This window comes from Drosophila biarmipes, chromosome 3L, assembly GCF_025231255.1.
Source record: "Drosophila biarmipes strain raj3 chromosome 3L, RU_DBia_V1.1, whole genome shotgun sequence".
Lineage (NCBI taxonomy): Eukaryota > Metazoa > Arthropoda > Insecta > Diptera > Drosophilidae > Drosophila > Drosophila biarmipes.
In genome coordinates this window covers 14,779,143-14,801,337 of record NC_066613.1, presented here as the reverse complement: position 1 = coordinate 14,801,337, position 22,195 = coordinate 14,779,143, and the positions used below count along the sequence as shown (strand labels likewise).

General features: G+C 41.5%; 6 protein-coding genes and 1 long non-coding RNA gene across 8 annotated transcripts; 2 read left to right on the top strand and 5 right to left on the bottom strand.

Annotated features, from left to right (window-relative positions):
• Positions 1 to 809: 809 nt before the first annotated feature.
• On the bottom strand, positions 810 to 1,250 carry LOC108028236 (uncharacterized). Its single transcript, XM_017099901.2, has one exon. It carries the CDS (start codon positions 1,230 to 1,232, stop codon positions 1,059 to 1,061), a length of 174 nt encoding a protein of 57 aa, XP_016955390.1. The 5' UTR covers positions 1,233 to 1,250; the 3' UTR covers positions 810 to 1,058.
• Positions 1,251 to 4,010: 2,760 nt separating this feature from the next.
• On the top strand, positions 4,011 to 6,154 carry LOC108028752 (carboxypeptidase B). Its single transcript, XM_017100723.3, has 3 exons — positions 4,011 to 4,312; positions 4,867 to 5,757; positions 5,824 to 6,154. Exons 1-3 carry the CDS (start codon positions 4,245 to 4,247, stop codon positions 6,119 to 6,121), a joined length of 1,257 nt encoding a protein of 418 aa, XP_016956212.1. The 5' UTR covers positions 4,011 to 4,244; the 3' UTR covers positions 6,122 to 6,154.
• Positions 6,155 to 6,686: 532 nt separating this feature from the next.
• LOC108028196 (probable G-protein coupled receptor Mth-like 7) lies at positions 6,687 to 7,164 on the bottom strand. Of its 2 annotated transcripts, none has more exons than XM_050885936.1 (3): positions 7,133 to 7,164; positions 6,875 to 7,069; positions 6,687 to 6,821 (listed from the first exon to the last, which is right to left on the bottom strand). In XM_050885936.1, exons 1-3 carry the CDS (start codon positions 7,144 to 7,146, stop codon positions 6,752 to 6,754), a joined length of 279 nt encoding a protein of 92 aa, XP_050741893.1. In that variant the 5' UTR covers positions 7,147 to 7,164; the 3' UTR covers positions 6,687 to 6,751. The 2 variants fall into 2 exon arrangements, with proteins under 2 accessions (XP_050741893.1, XP_016955346.2); XM_017099857.3 differs by having other exon boundaries at positions 6,687 to 6,818.
• Positions 7,165 to 8,872: 1,708 nt separating this feature from the next.
• On the bottom strand, positions 8,873 to 12,480 carry LOC108028807 (uncharacterized). The gene is made up of 6 exons (XM_050886757.1): positions 12,405 to 12,480; positions 11,311 to 12,213; positions 10,880 to 11,173; positions 10,424 to 10,519; positions 9,466 to 10,362; positions 8,873 to 9,409 (listed from the first exon to the last, which is right to left on the bottom strand). Exons 1-6 carry the CDS (start codon positions 12,476 to 12,478, stop codon positions 9,097 to 9,099), a joined length of 2,577 nt encoding a protein of 858 aa, XP_050742714.1. The 5' UTR covers positions 12,479 to 12,480; the 3' UTR covers positions 8,873 to 9,096.
• A 138-nt stretch (positions 12,481 to 12,618) lies between these two features.
• LOC108028113 (carboxypeptidase B) lies at positions 12,619 to 14,455 on the bottom strand. Its single transcript, XM_017099762.2, is given in 3 exon segments — positions 12,619 to 12,973; positions 13,497 to 14,048; positions 14,050 to 14,455. Coding segments are annotated over 3 exon segments (1,263 nt in total). The 5' UTR covers positions 14,454 to 14,455; the 3' UTR covers positions 12,619 to 12,666.
• A 628-nt stretch (positions 14,456 to 15,083) lies between these two features.
• LOC108028510 (carboxypeptidase B) lies at positions 15,084 to 20,154 on the bottom strand. Its single transcript, XM_017100393.3, has 5 exons — positions 20,057 to 20,154; positions 16,949 to 17,624; positions 16,340 to 16,450; positions 16,101 to 16,255; positions 15,084 to 15,487 (listed from the first exon to the last, which is right to left on the bottom strand). The coding sequence occupies exons 1-5, from the start codon at positions 20,152 to 20,154 to the stop codon at positions 15,196 to 15,198; spliced, it is 1,332 nt and encodes a 443-aa protein (XP_016955882.1). The 3' UTR covers positions 15,084 to 15,195.
• On the top strand, positions 19,599 to 20,249 carry LOC108028511 (uncharacterized). The gene is made up of 2 exons (XR_001768397.3): positions 19,599 to 20,010; positions 20,066 to 20,249. It is a non-coding gene; the product is annotated as an uncharacterized LOC108028511 (long non-coding RNA).
• The last annotated feature ends 1,946 nt before the right edge of the window (positions 20,250 to 22,195 follow it).

Below are 22,195 nucleotides of genomic sequence, written 5' to 3'. Positions count from 1 at the left end.
ATTCTTAATCTATCCGTTAATGCTTTAGTTTTTTTAAGCTTATTTTCCATAGATATTAAATATTATTTTTTAAATAATCAAGAAATCTGCACAAAAAACTTATTTGTACCGTATAAATTGTTTATTCCACCTATGTAAAAAATTACAATTTATTTTTTTATATTTCAATCTTTTAATGTAGCAAGTGGAACATTCGCCAGACCTTTGAACATTCTCACCTGTTTTCCAATGATTTTACGGAGTCTTCTTTCGTCGGTTTACCTGTGCGCTTGGGCTTAATTAAAGCAACATTTGCCAAATAAAATTGGCCCCTTCAAATGAGCTTAAGAGAGCTAATTGAGTTTTGCCCACGAGACGGGAATCTGGCTGTCCGGGAAGTTGATAAAGTCAATTCGCCGTAAACCGGCTAAAAAAAGCAGTTTCCAAACACGAGGCAATTAATATCGCCCCGACTGTCAATGAACGAGACAATGCAATCCGGTCCGATTCGTTCGGTTTGAAGGGGGTTATTCAATCCGCAACTTCTTTCCGGTTGTCGCAGGACAGGGTACAGCGGGCACCATAAATATGCATAAGCTGTAGGAACCTCTTGGAATATTCATAGGAGTGTGTGAAGTGCCAGGAGCCGCAATCTATGTCATATGCAAAACAAAGTCCTCGATGGGATACACTCGAGGTGTCAGTCGAACATAAATAAATCTTGAGTTGTTTGCATTTAAATTCAATTAAAATGGTAAATCGTGCGAACATTAATGGAATTAGAAGCTAAGCTTTTGAAAATAACTTTAATACATTTTTATGTATGTATACGGTCTCAAATTTATAATCAACACTTTTTAAATTTATTTATAATATTATATAAAATATATATTATATTATATATATTTTATGATACTCCCACAAACACCCTTCTGATTTATTATAATTATATTAATTTCCTGAGTTAAGGCTTAACATATTTTTAAGGGGTTTCTAAGAATCAACATATTAATATTTTATAAAGCACTTTTAAATTCATTCAACATTTTTTAAAAATAATCCTCTAACTGCTTGACCTCCTATCCCAGCCCCTTCAGACTCTCCAGGGTGCGTGATCCCACTGTTCCAGCCTGTTGAGGCACAGTTTTCGGCACTTTTCCTCGATTTGCAGCAGGAATCTGAACTGGTGGATTTTCCGCCATCAAAAGGGGCAGCAGAAAGATCAGGCAGAGCACAACAAACAGTCGTTTCATCTTGAGACAGATCGAAGGGGCGAGTAACTGACATTCGAAAGTCGAATCGGTCTTTTATACAAGCGATTAAGCCGCCGAGTACTAACACTCGAACAAAGCACAGCTCGGGGCCAGTTTGAGTTCTAAATTTAAGTGGAAACTGTATTCAGCGTGGATTTCCGGCTGGCAATTAAGAAAATTGGCCAACACAACGGTGGCTGGCAACGAGTATATAATGGATTGTAAATATCTCCGATACCTGCCACCCACTTAACCCCAACCCCAACCCTCGATGTGGCCTTAATCCAAACGCAAAACAATGCCAACAATTTACCCCTATTAAACTGCTACCCGCCAAGTTCTTCTTCCAATTACTTTTTGCACGATTTGATTTTACATTTAACGATTTTTCGCACTTAATTAGAAGCCAGTGTCGATGTCAGTGGCAGGCGGAGGCGGCCAGAGCCGAGGGGTGGCCATGATTTGATTAAATGTGAAGATGAATTTTAATTAAAATCCTCCCCCACAAGCCCTTGGCTGGCTCCTTTCACCCTTCTGGTGGCCAAGTTTTTGACACTCAACGCCTTTCAGCACCACCACAGCCCCAGCCCCACAATTACCCCTTCCTAATAGAGCAATAAAAGCCGCAAGTTCATGCCAGACTTAGTCATCGTAATTTATGCAAAATGAAAATTAAAGATCCGCCAGCGCAAAGTTTTTAATGCAAATGACAGACTAATGAATTCCCAAAACTACTTGCAAGCAATTTGTCCGAAATACTCTCGATCAATTTCAATTAATGGCTTTAAAGCCCGGACTGCCATCAATCCCTTTACCTAAAATAGTGAATAATTTGGTATAATTTCCCATTAAATGGGAAAAGGCTGCGTGACAAACAATGCCGCTTTGTCCAGCCGAATAAGGCCAGCTGGAAGACTTTGGCCAAAGTTTTTCGAAACCAAAAAAGTGAGCACAAAGGAAAACAAATACAGCCCAGCAATCACACACTCACTCGTACAGAATTTTTACGGGCAGTCACACACACTCCACAAAAAAATACAATATGAACAGGGAATTGCAGCCAACAGGTCGAATACTTAATGCGCTTTATAGGGTTCTGATATTACTATCTTTACACAGACCTCTAAATTTGTTATGAATACCCCTAATTTAGCCATTGTTTATTTTAGATTAGATAATTGTCTACTGGTTTTCGAAGATAACTTATAATTTTGTAAGTGTGAACAAAAAAAGCATATACTAAATAAAGATTTTGAATATCAATTATGTAAAATCTCTAACAATGCTACTGAGATATATAAATTAGGTTAGCAGAAATACATAAATAATACTTTATTAATATAGAAAATAAAGATCTAAGCTTACAAATTTATTACCTAAAGAATTTTAACGATCAAATATATATAATCGCTAACAAAAGTTGATATATATTATTGAAAATTATATTACTAAAATATATTAATTATATAAAAAAATATAGAATAAAAGTTAGTTATTATATAAAATATTTATCTAAGATTACAAATTTGTAAGAATTTTATTCACATTTAAGTTAGTTACCAATTGATCAGCAGATTTTAACGAACCACGTTTCCTACCCTAGTATCCCTAGGGAATGGGCCAAATTTCCAGAACGCGGCTTAGAGGGAGGGGTTTTTGGCTGTCGCTTCCAATGGGCCATTCAAAATTACGAGCCAACAGTTTCCGCAGTGTTTTTTGTCATTTCCATGCGCTCATTGTCAGTTTAAGTAAGCAACTTCCTCGTCGTTGTTTTCTTTTTTTTTTATTTGGCAGCAGCCGAAAGTTTTGTGACCAAAACTCTGCCTACAAATGCAGACAAATATGGAAAAACTCATGAAATGCAATAAATTTTCAAATATATTTTGTGTGCGCGGCAGAAGAGTTTTTAGTTTGTCTGTTTTTGATTTTTACTCCTTTTTTGCGGGCAGGTTACGCTTTGGTTTGTATTTTTTTGCAGGCCGCGTATAGATTTTCATTGTTTTAAACTGGAAACTTTTTTCTTGGTGCAGTGCACAGAACAAACTGATAAAGCCGCGTTCTGCAAACAAATTCAAATACCAAAAAAAGGAGATAGACACTGCGACTGGCGCACTTCAAGAATTGACGGAGTCTAAGGCCAAAAGAACCATATAAATCAAATGTTGATTGCGCAAAGTCAGAAGACCAAATTTACGAGTCGCTCGAAAGCTGTCTGAAAATAGCAGATATCTGTGAGGAATGACAAATATTTGGGACTGATTTAGGAGTGTCTCAACTCAGGCTTTTTGTAGCCTTTTATTCTTAAAAATACAAATTCCACATTTAGACGCATTCCTAAAAAGTCTTTTTGGTAGGTATAATAGAATTCATTTTGTTAAAAAAATACTTGGTTTTAAAGAGCAATTTCACTTTTTTTATCAGAAAGCTAAACATTTCAAATGAAAAACATTTTTTCAAAATATTTTTTACTTCTGACATAAGTTTAATTTAAATTGTACGTTTGGGATTAATAATGGTACAACATTTTATATTTATTCTAGCTAAATTAAACTGTTGGATGTAACTAACGTACTTGTTGTATAACTTATTTTATTTAAAGATTTTGAATTTTATGTCATTAAATTTAATGCACTTCAATCATTCATTGATATTATTTGCCTACCATTAACGTCAGTAGACAAAGTAGTTAAAGCCGAGTCATGAGTACGTCGTATGAAAATCTTTACTACGAACCTGCCTGTCACCCTCTTGTCACAGCTAGTAAATTTTGAGAGATTTTCTCCAGAATTGCCCCATCGCTCGGCGAAGACACAACAACAAATCGAATCAAATCGAACATCGCCCACCATCTGCCACTGATAGTGCTGATAGCTGCTCTTTTCGATAGAGTTCTCCTCTGATAAGGGGACGCATGAATGATCGGTGACGCGGCAGTGGGCTATATAAGCCAGACCAACTGGCTGTGAGCCTCATTAGAAGCCCTGGGCCCAAGCGGAGCGGAGCGGACATAAAATGCTGAAACTTTGTGCTGTGGTGCTGCTGCTCAGCGGAGTGGCCTTGGCGGCCCATGACTACGACGGGTGAGTGATCGCCATCCGGCGGAGGAGGAGTGCTTCCACGGGTATTGGCCACCATTGTCCACTTTTAGCCAACTTGAATCAGTGCAATTTAAAGTGACACCTTTCCTGTTTGAAGAAAATCATACATTTATCTAAATATGTAGTAGCTAACTAAAATAAAATCCAGCACTCCACCAAAGTAACTCAAAGATTTACCAAAGAAAGATAGAAAAAAGTAAAAAAATCTTCTATTAATCTTAGTTAGAATTTTTAAATTAATAAAAGAAAACCTAGCAGGCATGCTTTTCATTTAAGAATTTAAAAATAGGTACTTAAAAATAGAAAACCATTAAAAAACACAAACAAATTATTATTTATTATTTATTTATTATTAAATTTTTAGGATTTACATACTTTATTCGACACTTGGAAGATTAGCTATATAAGGAAAGTAGTTGGTATTTTTCAAAGAGAAAAACATTTTAATAAATAGAAAAAGAGCAATAAATATTACATTTTTTATAGTTTTGTATGCAAACATGAAAACATATTTTCATTGGATACTTTTCCCCCAGTTACAAGATCTACGACATCAATGCTCGCAATGCCTTCGAGAAGCAGCTGCTGCTGCGTTTGTCCGCGAACGAGGAGTACGACTTCTTCGACCTGCCCCGCTCCCTGGACGCTCCGAGTCGCGTGATGGTGAAGCCCGCAGACCAGGAGGGATTCGAGCACCTGCTGGAGAAGTACAACGTCGACTTCGCGGTGGTCAGTGAGGACTTTGGCGTGGCGCTGCGTCAGGAGCACGAGGAGAACCAGAACCAGCGGCTGATGAACCTGCGTTCCGCCGGACGCAGCATTAGCTTCACGGCTTTCCATCGCCATGCGGAGATCAATGCCTATCTGGACGAACTGGCCGCCGCCTATCCCAGCCGTGTCTCCGTGCAGGTGGCCGGCAAGTCCTACGAGAATCGTGACATCAAGACGATCACCATCTCCAATGGCGATGGCAAGACCGGCAAGAATGTGATCTTCCTAGATGCCGGCATCCATGCCCGCGAGTGGATCGCCCATGCTGGCGCCCTGTATGTGATCCACCAGCTGGTGGAGAACTTTGCTGCCAACTCGGAGCTGCTGAAGAACTTCGACTGGGTCATCCTGCCGGTGGTGAATCCCGATGGGTACGAGTACACCCACACGGACACCCGCATGTGGCGCAAGACCAGGAAGCCCATCAGCAGTGCCTGCTATGGCACCGATGCCAACCGCAACTTCGACTTCCACTGGGGAGAGGTGGGTGCCTCCAGCTACTCCTGCTCCGACACCTTCAAGGGCGAGTCGGCCTTCTCCGAGCCGGAGACCCAGCTGGTCCGCGATCTGCTGCTCAGCCTGACCGGACGTGGCAAGTTCTACCTGACCCTGCACTCCTACGGCAACTACCTTCTGTACCCCTGGGGATGGACCTCGTAAGTATCCGCTCCTCTTATGTGAACCCTTTTCCCTACTAATATCCCAATCCTATCCTATCGTAGTGCCCTTCCCAGCAGCTGGCGCGACAACGATGAGGTGGCCCAGGCTGGTGCGGATGCCATCAAGAGTGCCACCGGTACCAAGTACACCGTGGGCAGTTCCACCAACGTTCTGTATGCCGCTGCCGGCGGTAGCGATGACTACGCCTTCGGAGTGGCCAACTTCCCGGTGTCCATCACCATGGAACTCCCGGCTGGCGGCACTGGCTTCAACCCGAGCACTAACCAAATCCAATCTTTCGTCGAGGAGACCTGGGTGGGCATCAAGGCCATGGCCCAGAAAGTGGTTGAGAAGTACTAGGCGGGTGCAATAAACACCATTGATATTTCCTAATCGCAACGTCGTCTGCTCCTTAATTGGGATTCTATTCCCGTTCTTGGCGTTTTCACGCTTGGCATGGTAGGCGGGCGTCCCATCGGGTGGGCCATATCTCTCGGCCCGAGGCATTGACACACTGGGCGGGGCACTCGACTCCGGATTCTACGGACTTATCGCGGCCTTTTAATTGAGTTTATCAAGCGACGGACTTCAAGTGCTGGTCTAGATTATCACGGCTACCCAGTAATAGCCAAATTAACTGTCTGGAAGGCACTCGACTACTTTATTCAATTTAAAGAGGTTTTACTAAAACTAGATGTCTATGGTATAGAATGTAGAATATGAATGCTTAAAAAATAGGAGACCCCCTTTTTCATAAAACTCAATAAATGAAAAACGTTGAAAAAGTACCTACGTCATTTCTCGATAAAACAAAGCTATTTCCATGCTAATTGGTGCTATGGGAATTAATAAATAACTTATTCCCATGGTATTGCATATCTAAACATTCACAAAATACAAATAAAATTGTTGTATATATACATTTATCTTAAACTGGTTTATATACATTTAATTTATATAATAGGTTAAAAAATTCATTTTGTTTTTTGGCTAGCAGGCTGTTTCGTATTCTGTCGGTATTCTGTCTCTGTTCTTTTGGTTATTTACATCCCGATTCCTGCTGAGAATGAGATGGGGTTAATAAGCCAATAAATTTATAATACTCTCTCTCACCCTTCCTTGAGCATTTGAAACGTGGTGCTTTTAAGGACAAGCAGCGCAAATATGGGCATTCCAAAGGCGGCATGAAAGTAGTCTCCCAACCAGTGGATCTGTGGCCAAAAGCCATAAGTCTGCATCGTACAGATAGCTAAGTCCAAGCTCCAAGAAACTCCCAAGATCGTGCATAGCCGCAACCACATTAAGTAACTTCGATATAGACAGGAAATAAATAAGATTACTCTTCATGTTTCAAGTGCTATAAAACCTTACCTCATGCCACCCATATGTGGGTTGCTTTTCTTCCGATCTCTCATTTGCCTTCGAAGTGCCCTTCCCGTCTGGATAGTACCAATCGAATTACAGATACTCAGAAATAGCATTGGTCCATAATAGAGGACGGGAAGCCAGTTCCAACCTTCTAAGATAAGGACATACCTGCACATGTACTGTGCGCCGATCTCCAAGACATAATTTACTGGATAGATGAGTGCGGTTAGAACAGCCGCAGTGGTCCACACAAAGATAGAATAGGTCTGGAAACAAAACCGGGGAGGCTTACTTTTGTCACCCCCAAAACACTCCCAGTGTACATGATTTAAGACAAAGAACCAAAGAAAGGAAGCGCTCCAGAAGAAGTAAATCGTGTAACCTGGAAGAAATTAAAGATTCGCAGTTCTTTATCTTTTGTTAAATAGTACTTAAAGAGAAATAAGCTCACCACAAAACATTTTAAAAATAATGATTTTTGATTTCTTACTTTTTTTTAGTATTTGGATTAAGGACTAACCTGCTACAGGGTAAATATTCTTCAGAAAATTCCAAGAGTTCAGCACCCAGAGAAGGCATTTCATAAACATGCAGAATAGACAGCAAATGAAGCATTTGCCTCCCAAGTTTTGAAGCTTCTTTACATATAGATACACGGCTATTGTTAGTATATAGCATATAAGTGAAGCCACACCAACTAAAAGAAAAGGCAATGAAAACAATGTTCAGGAACTATTAAAACTATCATTTACCCCCTCGCACTCCCGGAACCAACTTAGATGAATACTTAAATATTTGGAAATCCATCTTCTGCGAGGTCCAGTTAAAGGCTTGAAAGAGAAAGGCCTCGTCCTACAAAACATAATTCAGATAAGAATACAAAACTTATGCACGATAAATGGATGAAGAAACCTCGTAGTACGTGTACCACTGGAAGTTTGGATCGTCACAGGTATAGTCCCTTAAGATTATCTGATCCTTAAAGGATATATTTAAGATGGGTTCCAATTGGAAATACTCATTTTTTAGATTATCGAGGCAGAGGCCACGGTACGGATTCTCCTCTTCGGGGCAGCAAAACCGGACACAGCTTTTGATTTTACATACACAAGCCCTTCTATGCTCTCTCGTTGACACTATAGAGCCGTTCACCAACTCCAAAAAATAATACTTTTTCGTTTGGCTCAACGGAATTGGCAAGCCCCAATAATCAAATTCATTATTCTCTTCGTCAACATCCGAAACATCCACCGTATCAAAGAAATTGCAATCAGAAATGGCCGCAAATGACTTATTCAGGATCACTAGAAAACTAAGCACACCTAAAGTGTCCAAAGGCTTTTTCATTTTAAAAATAGGAACGTGAAACGCGGAGAGTAAAGCTCGACTGACCGTCTATAAGCCCACTTCACAGATATTTATAGCTTGGAGTACCACTGATTTTCGACAACAACGCCGTTGGCAATGAATCACAAACTATATTCCCTGAAGAAATTTGAAACGTTGGCTTTCGCGGAGGGGTTTTATAATGGGGCACCCTCTTAAGATCAAAAACCCTACATGCATTGCGATTTGAAATTTAAAGTAATGAGTTCGAGAATGGGGACCAAGGGACCCGTTTGTAGAAAAACCGATTATAAAAATCTGCTGTTCCCTTGATGCAGGGTTGCCTGTAAAATTTCCATATTTATCAGAAGCCCCCATCTTTTTTAAGCATACAAACAACTATTTTTTTTTTTATTTTCGTTTATTGCAATCATTTAATTTAATGTTAACACTTTTTCTGGATACCTACATTTTAGTATTATAACTCAAATTAGACTTAAACCATGTTTTATTTATTTCTCAAAACATACCCATAACTATGTACAGTTTCGTAACACTTTAATTGAAATTATGAACAGAAAAGTTATCTTGAAAATACTCTGAGTTATGCGTTAGTGGTCGAGCAAGTCATAAACTGAATTTCACGATTGGGCCAGAGGATACTTTTCAATTACTTTCCGGGCCATTGCCGCAATGCCCACCCAGGTCTCCTTAACTAAGTGATCTATATCCGAGGCTGGGGGATTAAATCCAGTACCACCCTCAGGCAGTTCCATGGTGAAGGAAATCGGGAAGCCAGCATTGAAGGCGTAATCGTCACTAGCCCCAGCAGCAGCATACTTTATAGTGGTCGTAGAAGGTCCAACAGTATATTCAGTGCCTGTGGTCTGCAGAATAGCATTTCGACCTTCTTCAGCTACCTCATGTAGGTCGTCAACGGTATCGGGAACGCCTCTGGAAATGAAAAACTCGTTAATAATGATATTACCTCGATAATCGGTAATACTCACTCCGTCCATCCCCAAGGGTACAGAATTAGTGAGCCATAGGAGTGCAATGTCAAGTACATTTTCCCCCTATCCACATAGCTATGGATGAGATCGCCCACCACCAGGGCCTCCGGCTCTGAGAAAGCCTTCTCTCCGGCATAGATATTCTCACAGGGATCCCACGATGAACCCGTCTCGTTCCAGTGGAAGTCAAAGTTCCTGTTCGGATCGGTACCGATGCAATCGGAGCTGCTGGGTTTTCGGGTCTTTCGCCAGAAACGAGTATCCTCCGACAGTTGGGTGTACTCATAGCCATCGGGATTGACCACAGGAAGGATGACCCAATCGAAGTCCTGCAGCAGATCGGCATTTTCCTGTGGGTTATCCACCAGCTGAGAGATCAGATAGATCGCAGATGCTGGAGAGATCCACTCCCGAGCGTGGAAGCCACCGTCCACCAGGATCACATTCTTATTACGCCTGGCATCTCCATTGGTTATGGTGACGGTTTTCAACCACCGTCCCTCGTAGCTCTTGCCAACCGTTTTCAGGAAAACCCGACGGGGGAATTCCTTGGCCAGATCCTCGATGTACTGGTTGATCTCATCGTGGGTGTAGTATCGCTCCGTTCCCAATCTTCCGTTGTAGGGGAACCACTGGTGCAACATGCGGTTCGTTTCGAATTGCCTACTCAGAGTGAGACCCACGTTCCGGTTGAGTATGTCATAGTCCACATTATTCTCATCCATCAGCTTCACAAAGTTTATCTGCTCATCGGGGTGCACCATGACCTTGGCTGAATTACCTCCCTTGAAGTCCGAGAACACCTCGTAGTAGGATGCATTCTTGACCAACTCGGAAAGTGCTTCTTCTAAGGCCACCGAACGAGCTCTACTAGACACCTCGTATATTTTGTAACTATAAAAAGGCACTTCTTAGATACGGAACTTGTATAGTATTTTTGTATTCATTATATTACCCTTCGTATTTATTGGATTTCTGCAGTCCTGCCGACGAGCCCAGGGAGCCGAGAGCCAGCAAAAGCCACCAAACTGTCATCTTTCCGAGTCGCCAACTATTTGAGCAAAACACATTCCAAGCCATCGAAGAAATTTCACAGAACGACAATCTCCTATCGTTATCATCAAATTGAGGTTGTAAAATCAAGGGAAATCGATTGGAGAATATGATTGCCGACAATAAAAATAATGGGTGTTTATCAGCGCAGTTCCCAATTACGTTCTGAAAAACTAAGTGAATTTAATGCGATTTTGATTGGATATTTTTCTTTTTTGCAACCACTTAGGAATTGAAGAGTTATCTCATAGCCCCAAATTCTTAACTTCAGGTTATTATCAAAGAAATGATTTTTGTTTATTATAATAAAATTTGCTAATGTTATGGTAATTTGTGGGAAACTATTGTTATTTCTTAGTACATCTCGATCAGTTTCTCAGCCATGGCTCGGATGCCAATCCAGGTTTCGGTGACGAACTCATCGATGCGGGTGACTGGAGGATTGAATCCAATGCTGCCAGCTCCAGGCAGTTCCATGGTGATGGACACATTGAATCCGGCGTAGTAACCATAATCATCACTGGCTCCAGCGGCGATGTACAGGACATTGGTGGAGGATCCGTAGGTGTACTCAGTTCCAGTGGCGTTCTTTATGGCCTCAGCTCCAGTGCGGGCTACTGCATCCAGATCTTCCCATTTTTCGGGCAAATCGCTGGAAATTTATAAATATATGGTTAGCAGAGATAATACTAGGAATAAAATCATGCGTTATGTCATGTGGTTTATGAAATATTATTAAATATAATTTAAACATTTAAATCGTAAAATATATATTTAAAAATGACTTACGAAGTCCACCCCCAAGGATACAGCAGATAGTTGCCGTAGGAGTGGATGGTGAGGTACATAACACCCCTGTCCGCCAAGGAGTGCATCAGATCCCGGACCACAATCGTTTCCGGTTCGGAGAAGGCGGTTGGACCGGCATAGGTATCCGAACAGGGGTTCGAGGAAGCACCCTCCTCGTTCCAGTGGAAGTCAAAGTTCCGGTTGGGATCCGCTCCGTAGCAGGTCTGTGTGCCGTACTTATATGGCTGGCGGGTCTTGCGCCACATGCGGGCTAAGGTTCCGGTCTGGGTGTGCTCATAGCCATCGGCATTGACCAGGGGGAGGATAACCCAGTCGTAGTCCTTCAGCAGATAGGCATTCTCCTCGAACTGTTCCACCAACTGGTCAATGACGTACAGAACCGCCGCTGGAGAAATCCATTCCCTGGCATGGAAACCGCCATCCAGGAAAATCAGCTTCTTGCCGGCCTTGCCATCGCCGTTGGTGACGGTGATGGTCTTGAGAACTCGCTTCTCGTAGGACCAGCCCACGGTCCTAACGTAGACTCGACTGGGGAAACGCTTGGCCAGGTCATCGATATAGTTGATGATCTCCTCGTGGGTGTAATAGCGCTCCGTGCTCAGGCGACCCTTGCCGGTGATGGGAGACAAAAGGCGCTGCATCTGCCGCTGGGCAAACTCCTCGGCAATGGAAGCTCCCAGGTTGGGGTTCACCAGAGTGTTGGTCATCTGCTCTCCCTCAACCAACTGCTCGAACTGCTCCAGCTGATCGGGACTCACAATCACCCGGGAGGGATGTCCCAGCAGACGACTCTCGCTGACGAAATCAAATCCCTCCAGACTGAGCTGGTGCAGCAATTTAGCCTGGTCGGCAGTCGAAGGAACCACCTCATAAATGCGGTAGCTAAAAAGGGTTTATTTTTTATTAGTTATTAAGTAAGGAAGCTCGTTAAATTTCATAAAAATTTTATTTTCCCAAAGGCAGTCTAATAATTTTGCAAATCAAATGCCCCTGTCTTTATACACGTTTATTGTAATTTCTCCCTTTGGAACCACTCAAAAAAAAAACAAACCATCCCCAACCAGAATACTTACCCCTCATAATCCTGATCGGCGGCCACAAGAGCGGCACTCAGGAAGAGCACTAGCAAACCCACGGAGAACTTCATCTTCGCACAGACTAAGCAACCGCGTGGCAGTTCCGGGCCACTTAAATAGCCAGACAAAGTCACCCGGCCACCTATCTAATCGCCAAATGGATCAATAAATAATAAAGCACTCCAAAACTCCCGCACGGCCGACCCGCAAATCAGAGCTGGCGCAATTCAACGCTAATGTCTCTTTATTTACAGCCCGATTAGGCCGGATAGCACCTTATCACCTCCGCGGCCATGGCCCGCACGCCCACCCAGCTCTCCGTGACCAATCGCTCGATGTGGGAAACCCAGGGATCGAAGCCCAGGAATCCAGCAGCCGGCAGCTCCATGATCATGGCCACAGTGGCGTTCACTACTCCCAGAGCAAAGTCCGCCGAATCGCCCGAGGTCGGATACAGCACGTAGTAAGTGCTGCCGAAGGTATATATCCCGTTGGTGGAGTGGATGATCGCCTTGGCGCCAGCATCTGCCACGGACATCATGTCCTGGTAGTGATCCGGAAAGTCACTGTAATGCAAAATAATTGAATTAGCAAGGAATTAATAGTCACAAAATGTATTTCGATTATTTTATGTTTTATATTGTTATATTTGTAGACCTCTAAAAAGTCTCATCTTAAATAATTCTGTCCTGAAATCCTAAATATTTAATGTTAATAAACTATAATACATATATATAATATTATTTTTTCAAAACTACAAAAAATCTAGGTTTTTCCTCAGATAATAAAGCTATAGAAGTTTGTCTTCAATAAATTATTCTTTATCAATTACATGAGAGTATATAATTTATTAAAGCATTATTTTCTATTGCGCCACGAGTACTCATACGAAGAAGCAACACTCACAGTAAAAGTATGAACAAATTTAAAGTAAAACTATTTTTTTCTCAGACCACTTGAGTTAAACAAATTAAGATTCGTTTTACTCCTTATAAAAAAATTATCCATTTGAGTTAAACTACTTCAAGTAGTGTCTGAGCAATCTCTTTTTTGACATATTTGTTAAAATATAATATATTATGAACCTACCTTGTATAACCCCAGGGTAAAAGTAGTAGGTTTCCGTAGGAGTGAAGTGAGAGGTAGAAATTAAGCCGTCCTTTGTAATTTAGCATTAGATCCCTCAGAACCTGGGTCTCGGGTTGGTCGAATGGTCTCCCACCGCGGTAATTATCCTCGCAGGGATCTGGAAAGGATCCCTCATCGTGGCCCCATTCATAGTCGAAGTTTCGGTTTATATCCGTGCCAACGCATTCCGGATTACTAGTAGGCTGACGGGTTTTCCGCCAGTAGCGATAATCCGTATGACTGTACTCATAGCCATCTGCATTGACCACTGGCATAATCACCCAGTCGTAGTCCTCTAAAAGCTCCTCATTTGCCGCATAGTTATCCAAAAGCTGTTGGATGATATAGAGGGCCATCGAGGGCGATATCCACTCCCGGGCATGGACAGTGCCATCAATAAGGATTACGGGCTTATTGCGCTTTCCATCTCCATTGGTTATAGTTAAAACTTTGAGCGGTCGCCGTTCGTAACTCCATCCGAAGTGCTTGACCTGAACTCGTTTGGGAAATCTCCAGGTAATCATTGATTTCCGAGTGGGTATAAAAAGCTGCCAGGACATCTAACTGCGGCACAGGGATGAGTAGCTTTTTCTTAAGGTTCTCAGCTCGTTGGGACTGCACTAAAGGTGCCAGGTCCTCGATCAAAAGTCTATGTTCCAAGTGGTATATACTTAAAGTTTCCACCAAATGATTAGCTTCTTCAGGTGGTACCATCACTTTAAGTGTAGTTTCATTCCGATTTGGTCCAATAAAATCCCAAAGCGGCCTTTCCTTAGACAACTTTCTTATAAGATTAAGATCTTCCACTCCTCGAAACTTCAGCTCATACACCTTGTAGTCCTTGTAATCCTGCCAAGCGAACAGGAACAGTGGCTGCAGTAGTATAAGGACTACTAAACCTAAGAGCGGCGAGGTCATAATTGCCCGAAAGTCAGATATTGACTGGACTAAAACAGGTGTCTGGGCTAATCTCATTACCTATTTTTATCACTTTATTGGAGACGCTGCCGCCTGCTTACGATACCAAAGCAGTGGATCGGTTATATGCTTCCGTTTATGGCTTAGACAAAGTTAGTACTTCCCCTTTCTGTGCTCAGGGCTTGAAAAAAGCTTTAAAATAAACTAGTTCCAGTTCACTTAAAAAATATTATTTAATTTTCAATTTAATATATTTTTTTAGGATTTTGTTTTACTCTTTCATTTTACTTATCCCAATTGTTTCCGAAAAATCTCTTCAGCATATACCGAAATGCTATAACCCACAATAAAGGAAAATCAAATTGAAGCAAAAACTTGTGTGTACCTAATTAAATTGAGATTTGATGAAGATAAAAACGTGATGCAATAACAACTTTAAAATTTTGAATGCTGTTTTTCATTAAGCGTTTGGATATAGGCTTTAAAAATACAACACCTTTTAAAAAAGGTAATGCCCAATTTTTTTAGGTCGCACATTTTTGGCATATAGACAATAATAAATGAAGTTCTGTTTTCTATTAGGCAATGAGCTGTACAAAAACTTCTGATGGAACGTGATATTCAAGGAAATATTTTTTAAATTCATTTCTTTAATGCTTAACAACGAGGTCACTAATTATTTTAAATTAAACAAACAATAAATTCAATTGCTTAAACAGTGTAGGAAATGCTGGAGCCTCATCTAGTAGAGGCTGACGTGCCGGATGAACTCGATGAAGCCGGCGAAAGTCTCCTTGCAGACGTGGATGATGTCGTGGGCGGGCACGTGGAACTCGTCACCGGGCAGCTCGAGCGTGTAGGACAGAGGGATTCCCAGGTTGCCGTAGGCGAAGTCGTCCAGGCTGCCGGAGGCCTCGTACAAAATGGAGGCAGAGGTTCCGGTGGTGTAGCGGGTGCCGCGGTACCTGCCGATCTGGTTGGCGGCCCTCAGAGCCACCGAACGCAGCGTTCCCACGGTGGGAGGCACGGTGTTTCTGCACAGAGAGAAAACATTAGATATTTCTTATTTAAAACTAATTGTAGATACATAAATAAACAAACTATTATGTCTACACTAACCAATAAAACACACTATGAATATTATATCAATCAATTATATCAATCTCAAACATCACAATTATTTAAAAATATATTTTAAATATTTATGTATCAGTTCGTAAAATAAAAGATGATCAACAAAATAATTGGCTTTCTAGGGGCTGCCTTTCTTTATGTTAATTTAAGGTATCTTTTTCTAACCGCAGGTTAAGTCCTTTACCTAAGTGTATCTTACTATGTGGATACGAAAACGGCCTACAAGATACAATACTGTAAATTTCAAAACCTAATTTTATTTCGACATGCAGTCAATGAAACGGATCCAAAAAGAATTGTAAGCCTGAATATTTTTTCGAACAGTGCTAATGAAAAAGAATTAAATGGATGCATTGGCAGAAATATTCGAGCTTAATTGCTTTTAGCAAATAATTGAAAAGTAAATTGAATTTCTTTCTGGGCCACCCGCTGGCCAGGCCTTCATCCACAGCCGAGGATTTTCGGACATGGAACATGGAAATCAGGGAGCCTGCACTCTGCGCCCATACTCACTTCGCATAGCCGTAGGGATAAAAAATGAATTTGCCAAATGAGTGCACATCCAGGCTGAGTTTCACACGGTTCCGATTGAATTCCAGATATCGCACCACGGCCGAGGTCTCCGGCTCCGAATTGGGCGCTGTGCCCGAGTACACCTCCGAGCAGAGCTGCAGTTGGGCATGGAAAGGTTTTGCGGATTACACACGAGGGTCAATGACGAAGGTCACGGGCGGGGTCAACAAGTGGCTTACGTTTTGACTGGCGCCCTGGTAGTTCCAGTGGTTTCCAAAGTTTCGGTTGATATCCACGCCGGTGCAGGCATGACCCGCATAACGATGACGGTTCTTGCGCCAGAATCGATCCTGAAAGAGATTTGTTAAAGTAAATAACATATTAATAGATCTAGGTAGTATTATTTTATTTTATTAAAACATTATTAGTACATAAGTATTTTGGTTCATCAGACACAAAAACATTTTAAAATCATTTTAAATCCCCTGTCACTTAAACACTTTTTAAGTGCCACTTTTCTCTAACATAATTAATGTGTTTTCCCCCAGCTTCTTATGGCTATTAAAAGCGTATAAGTAAGTAGTTTAAGATAAATGAGCAAGTCTTATTGAACACATGTTTTTAGTCTTTGATATTTTTTTGGGAAACAAATTTTCTGCAAGTTATTACTTATAGTTTATGTTTGTTTTATGTTTATATAGGTACCTACCTAAAAAACCTAAAAAAAACCTACCTAAAAATGAGAATCTAAAGTTTTATAAAAATCAATCTAAATATATATTTATTTAAGTAATATATAATTTTAAAAAATATTCTTCTTCAATATTTATTAATTGATTATAACTTACCGTCGTGTGGGTGTACTCATAACCATCGGGATTGACCAGCGGCACCAGGAAGATCTCCACATCCTGCAGGACCCTAGTGAAGGCCCGCAGATTGGTGAGCAGTTCGTAGGCCAAATAGAGAACAGTCTGCGTGGTGATCCACTCCCTGCCATGGGTGGCTGCCTGGATGTAGGCCACTCGGCGGGAGCGAACCCTGCTGTTCAGGGAAATCGAGAGGGCAGCAATGTGGCGACCCTCGTTGGAGCGGCCCAGGGATTCGTAGCGACAGTACTGCGGGTATCGGGAGGCCAGTCCGCTCATGAAGCTGAGCACCTCGTGGTACCGGGGATAGTGCGAGAAGAAGCCGCGGGCCTGGCGACGGGTCCTGCGACGTGGTTGCTCCGCCTGCTCGCAGTCCCCCTGCTGGCACTCCTCGTACTCCCCGCCGTAGTTATCCTCGGCATAGGAGCTATTCGCCTGAAGGGCGGCCATCAGCTCCATCAGGGGCTGCATCTCGTAGCTGACTCCCAAACTGGACAGCCGAGCCTCGAACTGGCTCTTCCGCTTGGGGCTCACCGTCAACACCGAGGAGTTCCTGGTCAGCAGCCAGAAGTCCAGCTCTGCGTCATTCGTCTGCAGATCCACCATGTAGCGGAAGGCGTCCTCGCCACCATGCTGCACTGTGTATTTGGTGTAGCTGAAATGATTGAATTTTGAGTTACTTTTATGGGTAAACAAAAAATGGAAAATTATAACTTTTTTAAAAACTATTTAAACTTTTTAATCAATTAATAATATTGATATCATCAATAACATCATGGGACTCCTAAATGCTCAACACTTTTAGTTTTGTAAAAACTTATTTCAAGATAAAATTACTTTGTTTTGCATTTACCCTAAATGTAAATATACATTTCTTTAAAATCAATTTAAATTTATATATTTAATTTGCTTTCATTACATCTTTTTTAAAGATTGAAAATCAAAATATGCTAAGCCATTACGTAAATCTTTCCAATCAAAAATTTTGTATCTAAACAAAACTAAAGCGATAAAAACTCTTTGAGAAAATAGGCCAACACAACATTTTTTTTGTAATGCTGTTTTAAACATTTTATCCCAAATGTAAAAAGATCAATTTTGTTCGATAAACAAATTAAAAGCCATAATTTCTAGTCACTATGTCAAGGTTGGGCGATCTATTGTTTGGAGATATGTGTTAATTAATTCATGGTAGATATATGCTGTGTTTGGCCAAATAAATATTGGCATCCATTTGACGGGCATTTAATTAATCTAACAGCAAACTATTTTTGCACTCTTTGCCCCTTTTAACTAAGCCATTTTTGGGAACTCGGAGTGTGATATGCTTATTAGCGGTACATAATTAACTGATAATGATTATCTAGTGGCGGGAAATCCCGATGATTGCTCCACATGTCTCAAACTAATTGGACAACAAATTAATTTATGGCTCGCCCTCGCCTGGCGTCAAAATGAGTTGTTGATTCATAAATTTATGCAAAGCGACTGCCGGCCGCCGCTTGTTGGCTCTTTGCCACCTCGTACGAATCGGTGGCCAATTTATCATCTCATGAAATTCCACAACGGAAAACGAAAAGACACACAAGATACAAATACAAGAAATACAAGATAGAAGCAGAAACAGCGAAGCAACAAGTCTTGAGTCCCTGCATATTTATCTCGTCTGCATTATGGGATTTCGTGGGCGGCAGGGGGCATACGATAGATATGATATAATACCCAATATAATGCAGACAAAGGTTAATCACGTGAGGCAGCCAACCTCTTGCGATGATAACTTAATAAGACGCCCCCTTCGGTTGGCCAAAATAAAACAGCCAGCGGGTCTCATTCTTCATCTCTTAAGTGTATGAATCGTTGTTCAAATTTTCCCAACGCATTTTTAACCAAATCAGAGCCCATTGTCCAACGAAATGACCAGCGGCCTTGTGAAAATTCATATCACTGCGTTTCAACTTTACATTTGAACTTGAAAACGGTTAGGAAATAAAGCATCTGGCTGGTTTGATAGGAAGGAAGCGTTTAATTTAGATACGGAATTCCAGAAAGTGGGCCTGGAATTAGGGCCCCTTCAACCACAGTTCCCTCATCCATCACTCATACGCCGCATGGTCCACTGACAAACATTTCGCACTGCGATCTCTTGGCAATTACCAATTGTGCAAATTATCAACGGCATTGTTGCTGGCCATTGGCCAAGCGACAAAACGTTTACCTCCCTTATTATGACCACTTCTAATCACTGCCCAACGACCATGGATTCGGCCAACGCTTTAGAGGAAATATTAAAGTAAAATAAACCTTTGTTTATCCCACGATTAGATGCGGCTAGTAATGTTTGCATATTTCAAGAAAAAAACATCAAAAGATTTTACATCTAATAAATATTTTTATCGCGCATAAAAACAATGCCTTCAATAACTCATTAATAATAGTTTAATTGTTGTTTAATAATTACTAAAAGTATATGTTTTAGGTCGTTTCTTGTATTTTATGTTAAAAATAGTCTAAAATTTCTTAAATTTAAAACCGTTTTAGTCATGTTTTACTCTTAAGACTCTTAAAAATTATATCTTTTATATACTTTATATTTTAAATGATCGCAGCCTACATTTTTTCTAGTGATCCAGGCAGATTGTTTCCAAAACTCTACACATAAGACACAAAAAAACCAAAAATCGTCGAAATGCTGCAAATTCTACGGGATATGGCAAACTTTTTCTGCCTTCAGTATCGCTACTTTTGGCTGGCCTCTATAGTGGCCATCCCATACCTATCCTACAGATCGCAACAGAGCGACTTCAATATGCTGGACGGCTTTATAATGTACGCGGCTGTGTTCATTGGAGCCTTTGGAATGATTCAGGACGAGCGGAATGGTCGTCCTCGTTAGCGCAAACTGGGGAAAAAACTGCGATGCGAAAACCTGTTTCTCAGCTAGAAACCACTGACCAAAAAAATTCAATTAATGACTTGCCCTAAAGAAGAGCCACTTGATTGATGTGTATTACGTATTACGAGTTTTTTTCTTATTTTCGGTAACGATGTAAATTATAATTAATGCGAGTAGCCGCTGATGATTACCCTTCGTAGCCGGCGAGATTGTTGGCGAGGCCGAAAGCCGCCAGTCCGACGAGGCAGAAAGCCCAGCTCCACACGATTCCCTGCCACATTTTAGCCATGTTCGGAGGTATATACTGTATGCACTTCCACACTGAGATGCTTCCACGATCTTTGGCTAATTATGTATTAAAATATTCAGTTGCATGGACGGGCACACGTTTTTGTATGTTTTTTATGCACTTTTGTTAGCTGGTTTGTTTTATTGTTTGCACGCTGCACTTGTGGCGATTAGGCAATGCTCTTCGAGTGCCTTTAGTTCGAGTGATTAGCTGAGGGGGGGAGAGGGGGTAAAACTGCAAAGTGATCGCTGCTCAGCGGACGCGGTCCGTGCGTTCCGTCTCCGGTCCGGCGGAAGACTGACGGGCGGTCTGTAAAGCGGCCGAGAAAGAAGACGCGATGCTGGCCAAAAAGCCCAAAAAATGGTCTCGGATCGTATCCGAGTTGATTGTTTAGAAAAGTGAGTGTCAAGGTCGGGCTCTGCGACCAGTTTGTGAAGTTCCGAAATAAAACAGCGGCAAGCGCGTCACGAGACAAGATTTCGGGCACGCGTCTTGCCTATTTGAAATGTTTCAACTTTCGACTAAGAACTTCTTGATATTTTTGCATAATTTATTCACCGGTTCGATTCCCTTTAATCTGCACTTTTTCTTTTCTTTGAACTAATTGGTCTCAGGTTTTTTCTTGGAGATCGAAAACTTGTTTATTGATCACTTTTTGTCGCACCAACAATTTGTTCTGGCTTATTTTGTGGATTTTGCATCCGCATATGGCCGTTCGTGAATCGATTCTGAAGCCGTTGCTTGTTTATTTTCTGGTTTTTATAGAGGAACTCGTATGCTGGCCGCTTCCTAATGTCATGATGATGAGTGTTCTGTGGCGATTCGATTTGAAAGTTCAAGATGTGCTCGTGTATCTCAGCCGCAGATGGAGATGGGCCGCACTTTGGAGCACTGAACTTTCGAATTTGGCCAAAACCGGACAAGGTCACGGGCCCCCAAAATAGCCGGAAGCCAGAGCTTGGGCTTGGATTGGTTCATTACAGTTACCATCAGTCCAACACCGTCTAAATACGCATTTATTGAGTTCATTAATTCGTCAAGAGATCATCATTGTGTTCGCCGCCAGAAGCCAGGTCACTCAACGTCCAACTCATGATGAGATATTTGTATTTGATTCCATTTGTCTTGACTTTGCTTTCGGCTCGGTCCGCTTTTGTGTGTAATTATAACACTTGGCCATAGCTTCGGGCACTTCCGCCTGCAGTTCTTCGATACTTTTCGCTGGGCAGTTCGGCAGGTGGAGATGAACAAATGAGCCGCCATTCGCACATTTCCGGTGGAACTAGTTTGGCTAAAATAATTTACATTTAAAATTTGTGCGACTTCTATGACTTAATGGGCCCGCTCGGCTTAATGTCAGCTCTCTGGACGAGTTCTAAATCATTTTAGCTTATTTATTAGCCGGGTCCAGAGACCGCCATTATAACCTAACAGCAGCCCAAAGGGCATTCAACTTCACCAGCAAATTAATTCGCTATCTCCGCTCTGCGATCGCATTAGCCTAAAGGCTTATACCCATTCGCATAAGGAGAGCTCTATCGGGCTCTTGGTATTGTTCGGCTCAAGGCGTGACTGTGTTTTGGTCGCGCTTTCGGCGGGATTATTTGCATCTGAAACACCTCTGGCGACAATAGATGCGTTTGGCCTTAACCGTGAACATGAAAACTTAAATCTTTTGCCTGCGAACGGAACTGCGGGGTGCACAGAAATAAATTTAGGCGATCTATACAGAGATTTTTAATTCAAGAAAAAAGATTTGATCTTAACTTGTTCAGTGCAATACTATCGTGCACAGCAAACAATGGAATACATGAATATTATACTGAATAACTAAGGGCTTTTAAAGGTCAATATATTTTTTTCCTGTTTTTATGGGTTTTTAATAGAGTTTCTATTGGCTTCTGAAGTGGGCAATCTTGTAGAGCTCGCACAGTAATCAAAATAATCGGAGTATTGCCGCACAAACTATGCCAAATTGCACAAACTTAAATTGCCCTGCCACATGACAAGAACTCAGCTTGTTGGGGCAGGTCCAGGCAAA

Excerpts from the sequence above, each read along its gene's own strand:
- LOC108028236 (XM_017099901.2), bottom strand. The coding sequence starts at position 1,232 with ATGAAACGACTGTTTGTTGTGCTCTGCCTGATCTTTCTGCTGCCCCTT.
- LOC108028752 (XM_017100723.3), top strand. The coding sequence starts at position 4,245 with ATGCTGAAACTTTGTGCTGTGGTGCTGCTGCTCAGCGGAGTGGCCTTG. Across the intron at positions 4,313-4,866 it reads GCGGCCCATGACTACGACGG|TTACAAGATCTACGACATCA; the intron begins GTGAGTGATCGC and ends CTTTTCCCCCAG. Across the intron at positions 5,758-5,823 it reads TACCCCTGGGGATGGACCTC|TGCCCTTCCCAGCAGCTGGC; the intron begins GTAAGTATCCGC and ends ATCCTATCGTAG.
- LOC108028196 (XM_050885936.1), bottom strand. Across the intron at positions 6,822-6,874 it reads TTTCAAATGCTCAAGGAAGG|CAGGAATCGGGATGTAAATA; the intron begins GTGAGAGAGAGT and ends TCTCATTCTCAG.
- LOC108028807 (XM_050886757.1), bottom strand. The coding sequence starts at position 12,478 with ATGAAGTTCTCCGTGGGTTTGCTAGTGCTCTTCCTGAGTGCCGCTCTT. Across the intron at positions 10,363-10,423 it reads AAATCCAATAAATACGAAGG|TTACAAAATATACGAGGTGT; the intron begins GTAATATAATGA and ends GCCTTTTTATAG. Across the intron at positions 9,410-9,465 it reads TACCCTTGGGGATGGACGGA|AGGCGTTCCCGATACCGTTG; the intron begins GTGAGTATTACC and ends TTTCATTTCCAG.
- LOC108028510 (XM_017100393.3), bottom strand. The coding sequence starts at position 20,154 with ATGGCTAAAATGTGGCAGGGAATCGTGTGGAGCTGGGCTTTCTGCCTC. Across the intron at positions 17,625-20,056 it reads AATCTCGCCGGCTACGAAGG|CTACACCAAATACACAGTGC; the intron begins GTAATCATCAGC and ends CAATCATTTCAG. Across the intron at positions 16,451-16,948 it reads ATGAGTACACCCACACGACG|GATCGATTCTGGCGCAAGAA; the intron begins GTAAGTTATAAT and ends AATCTCTTTCAG.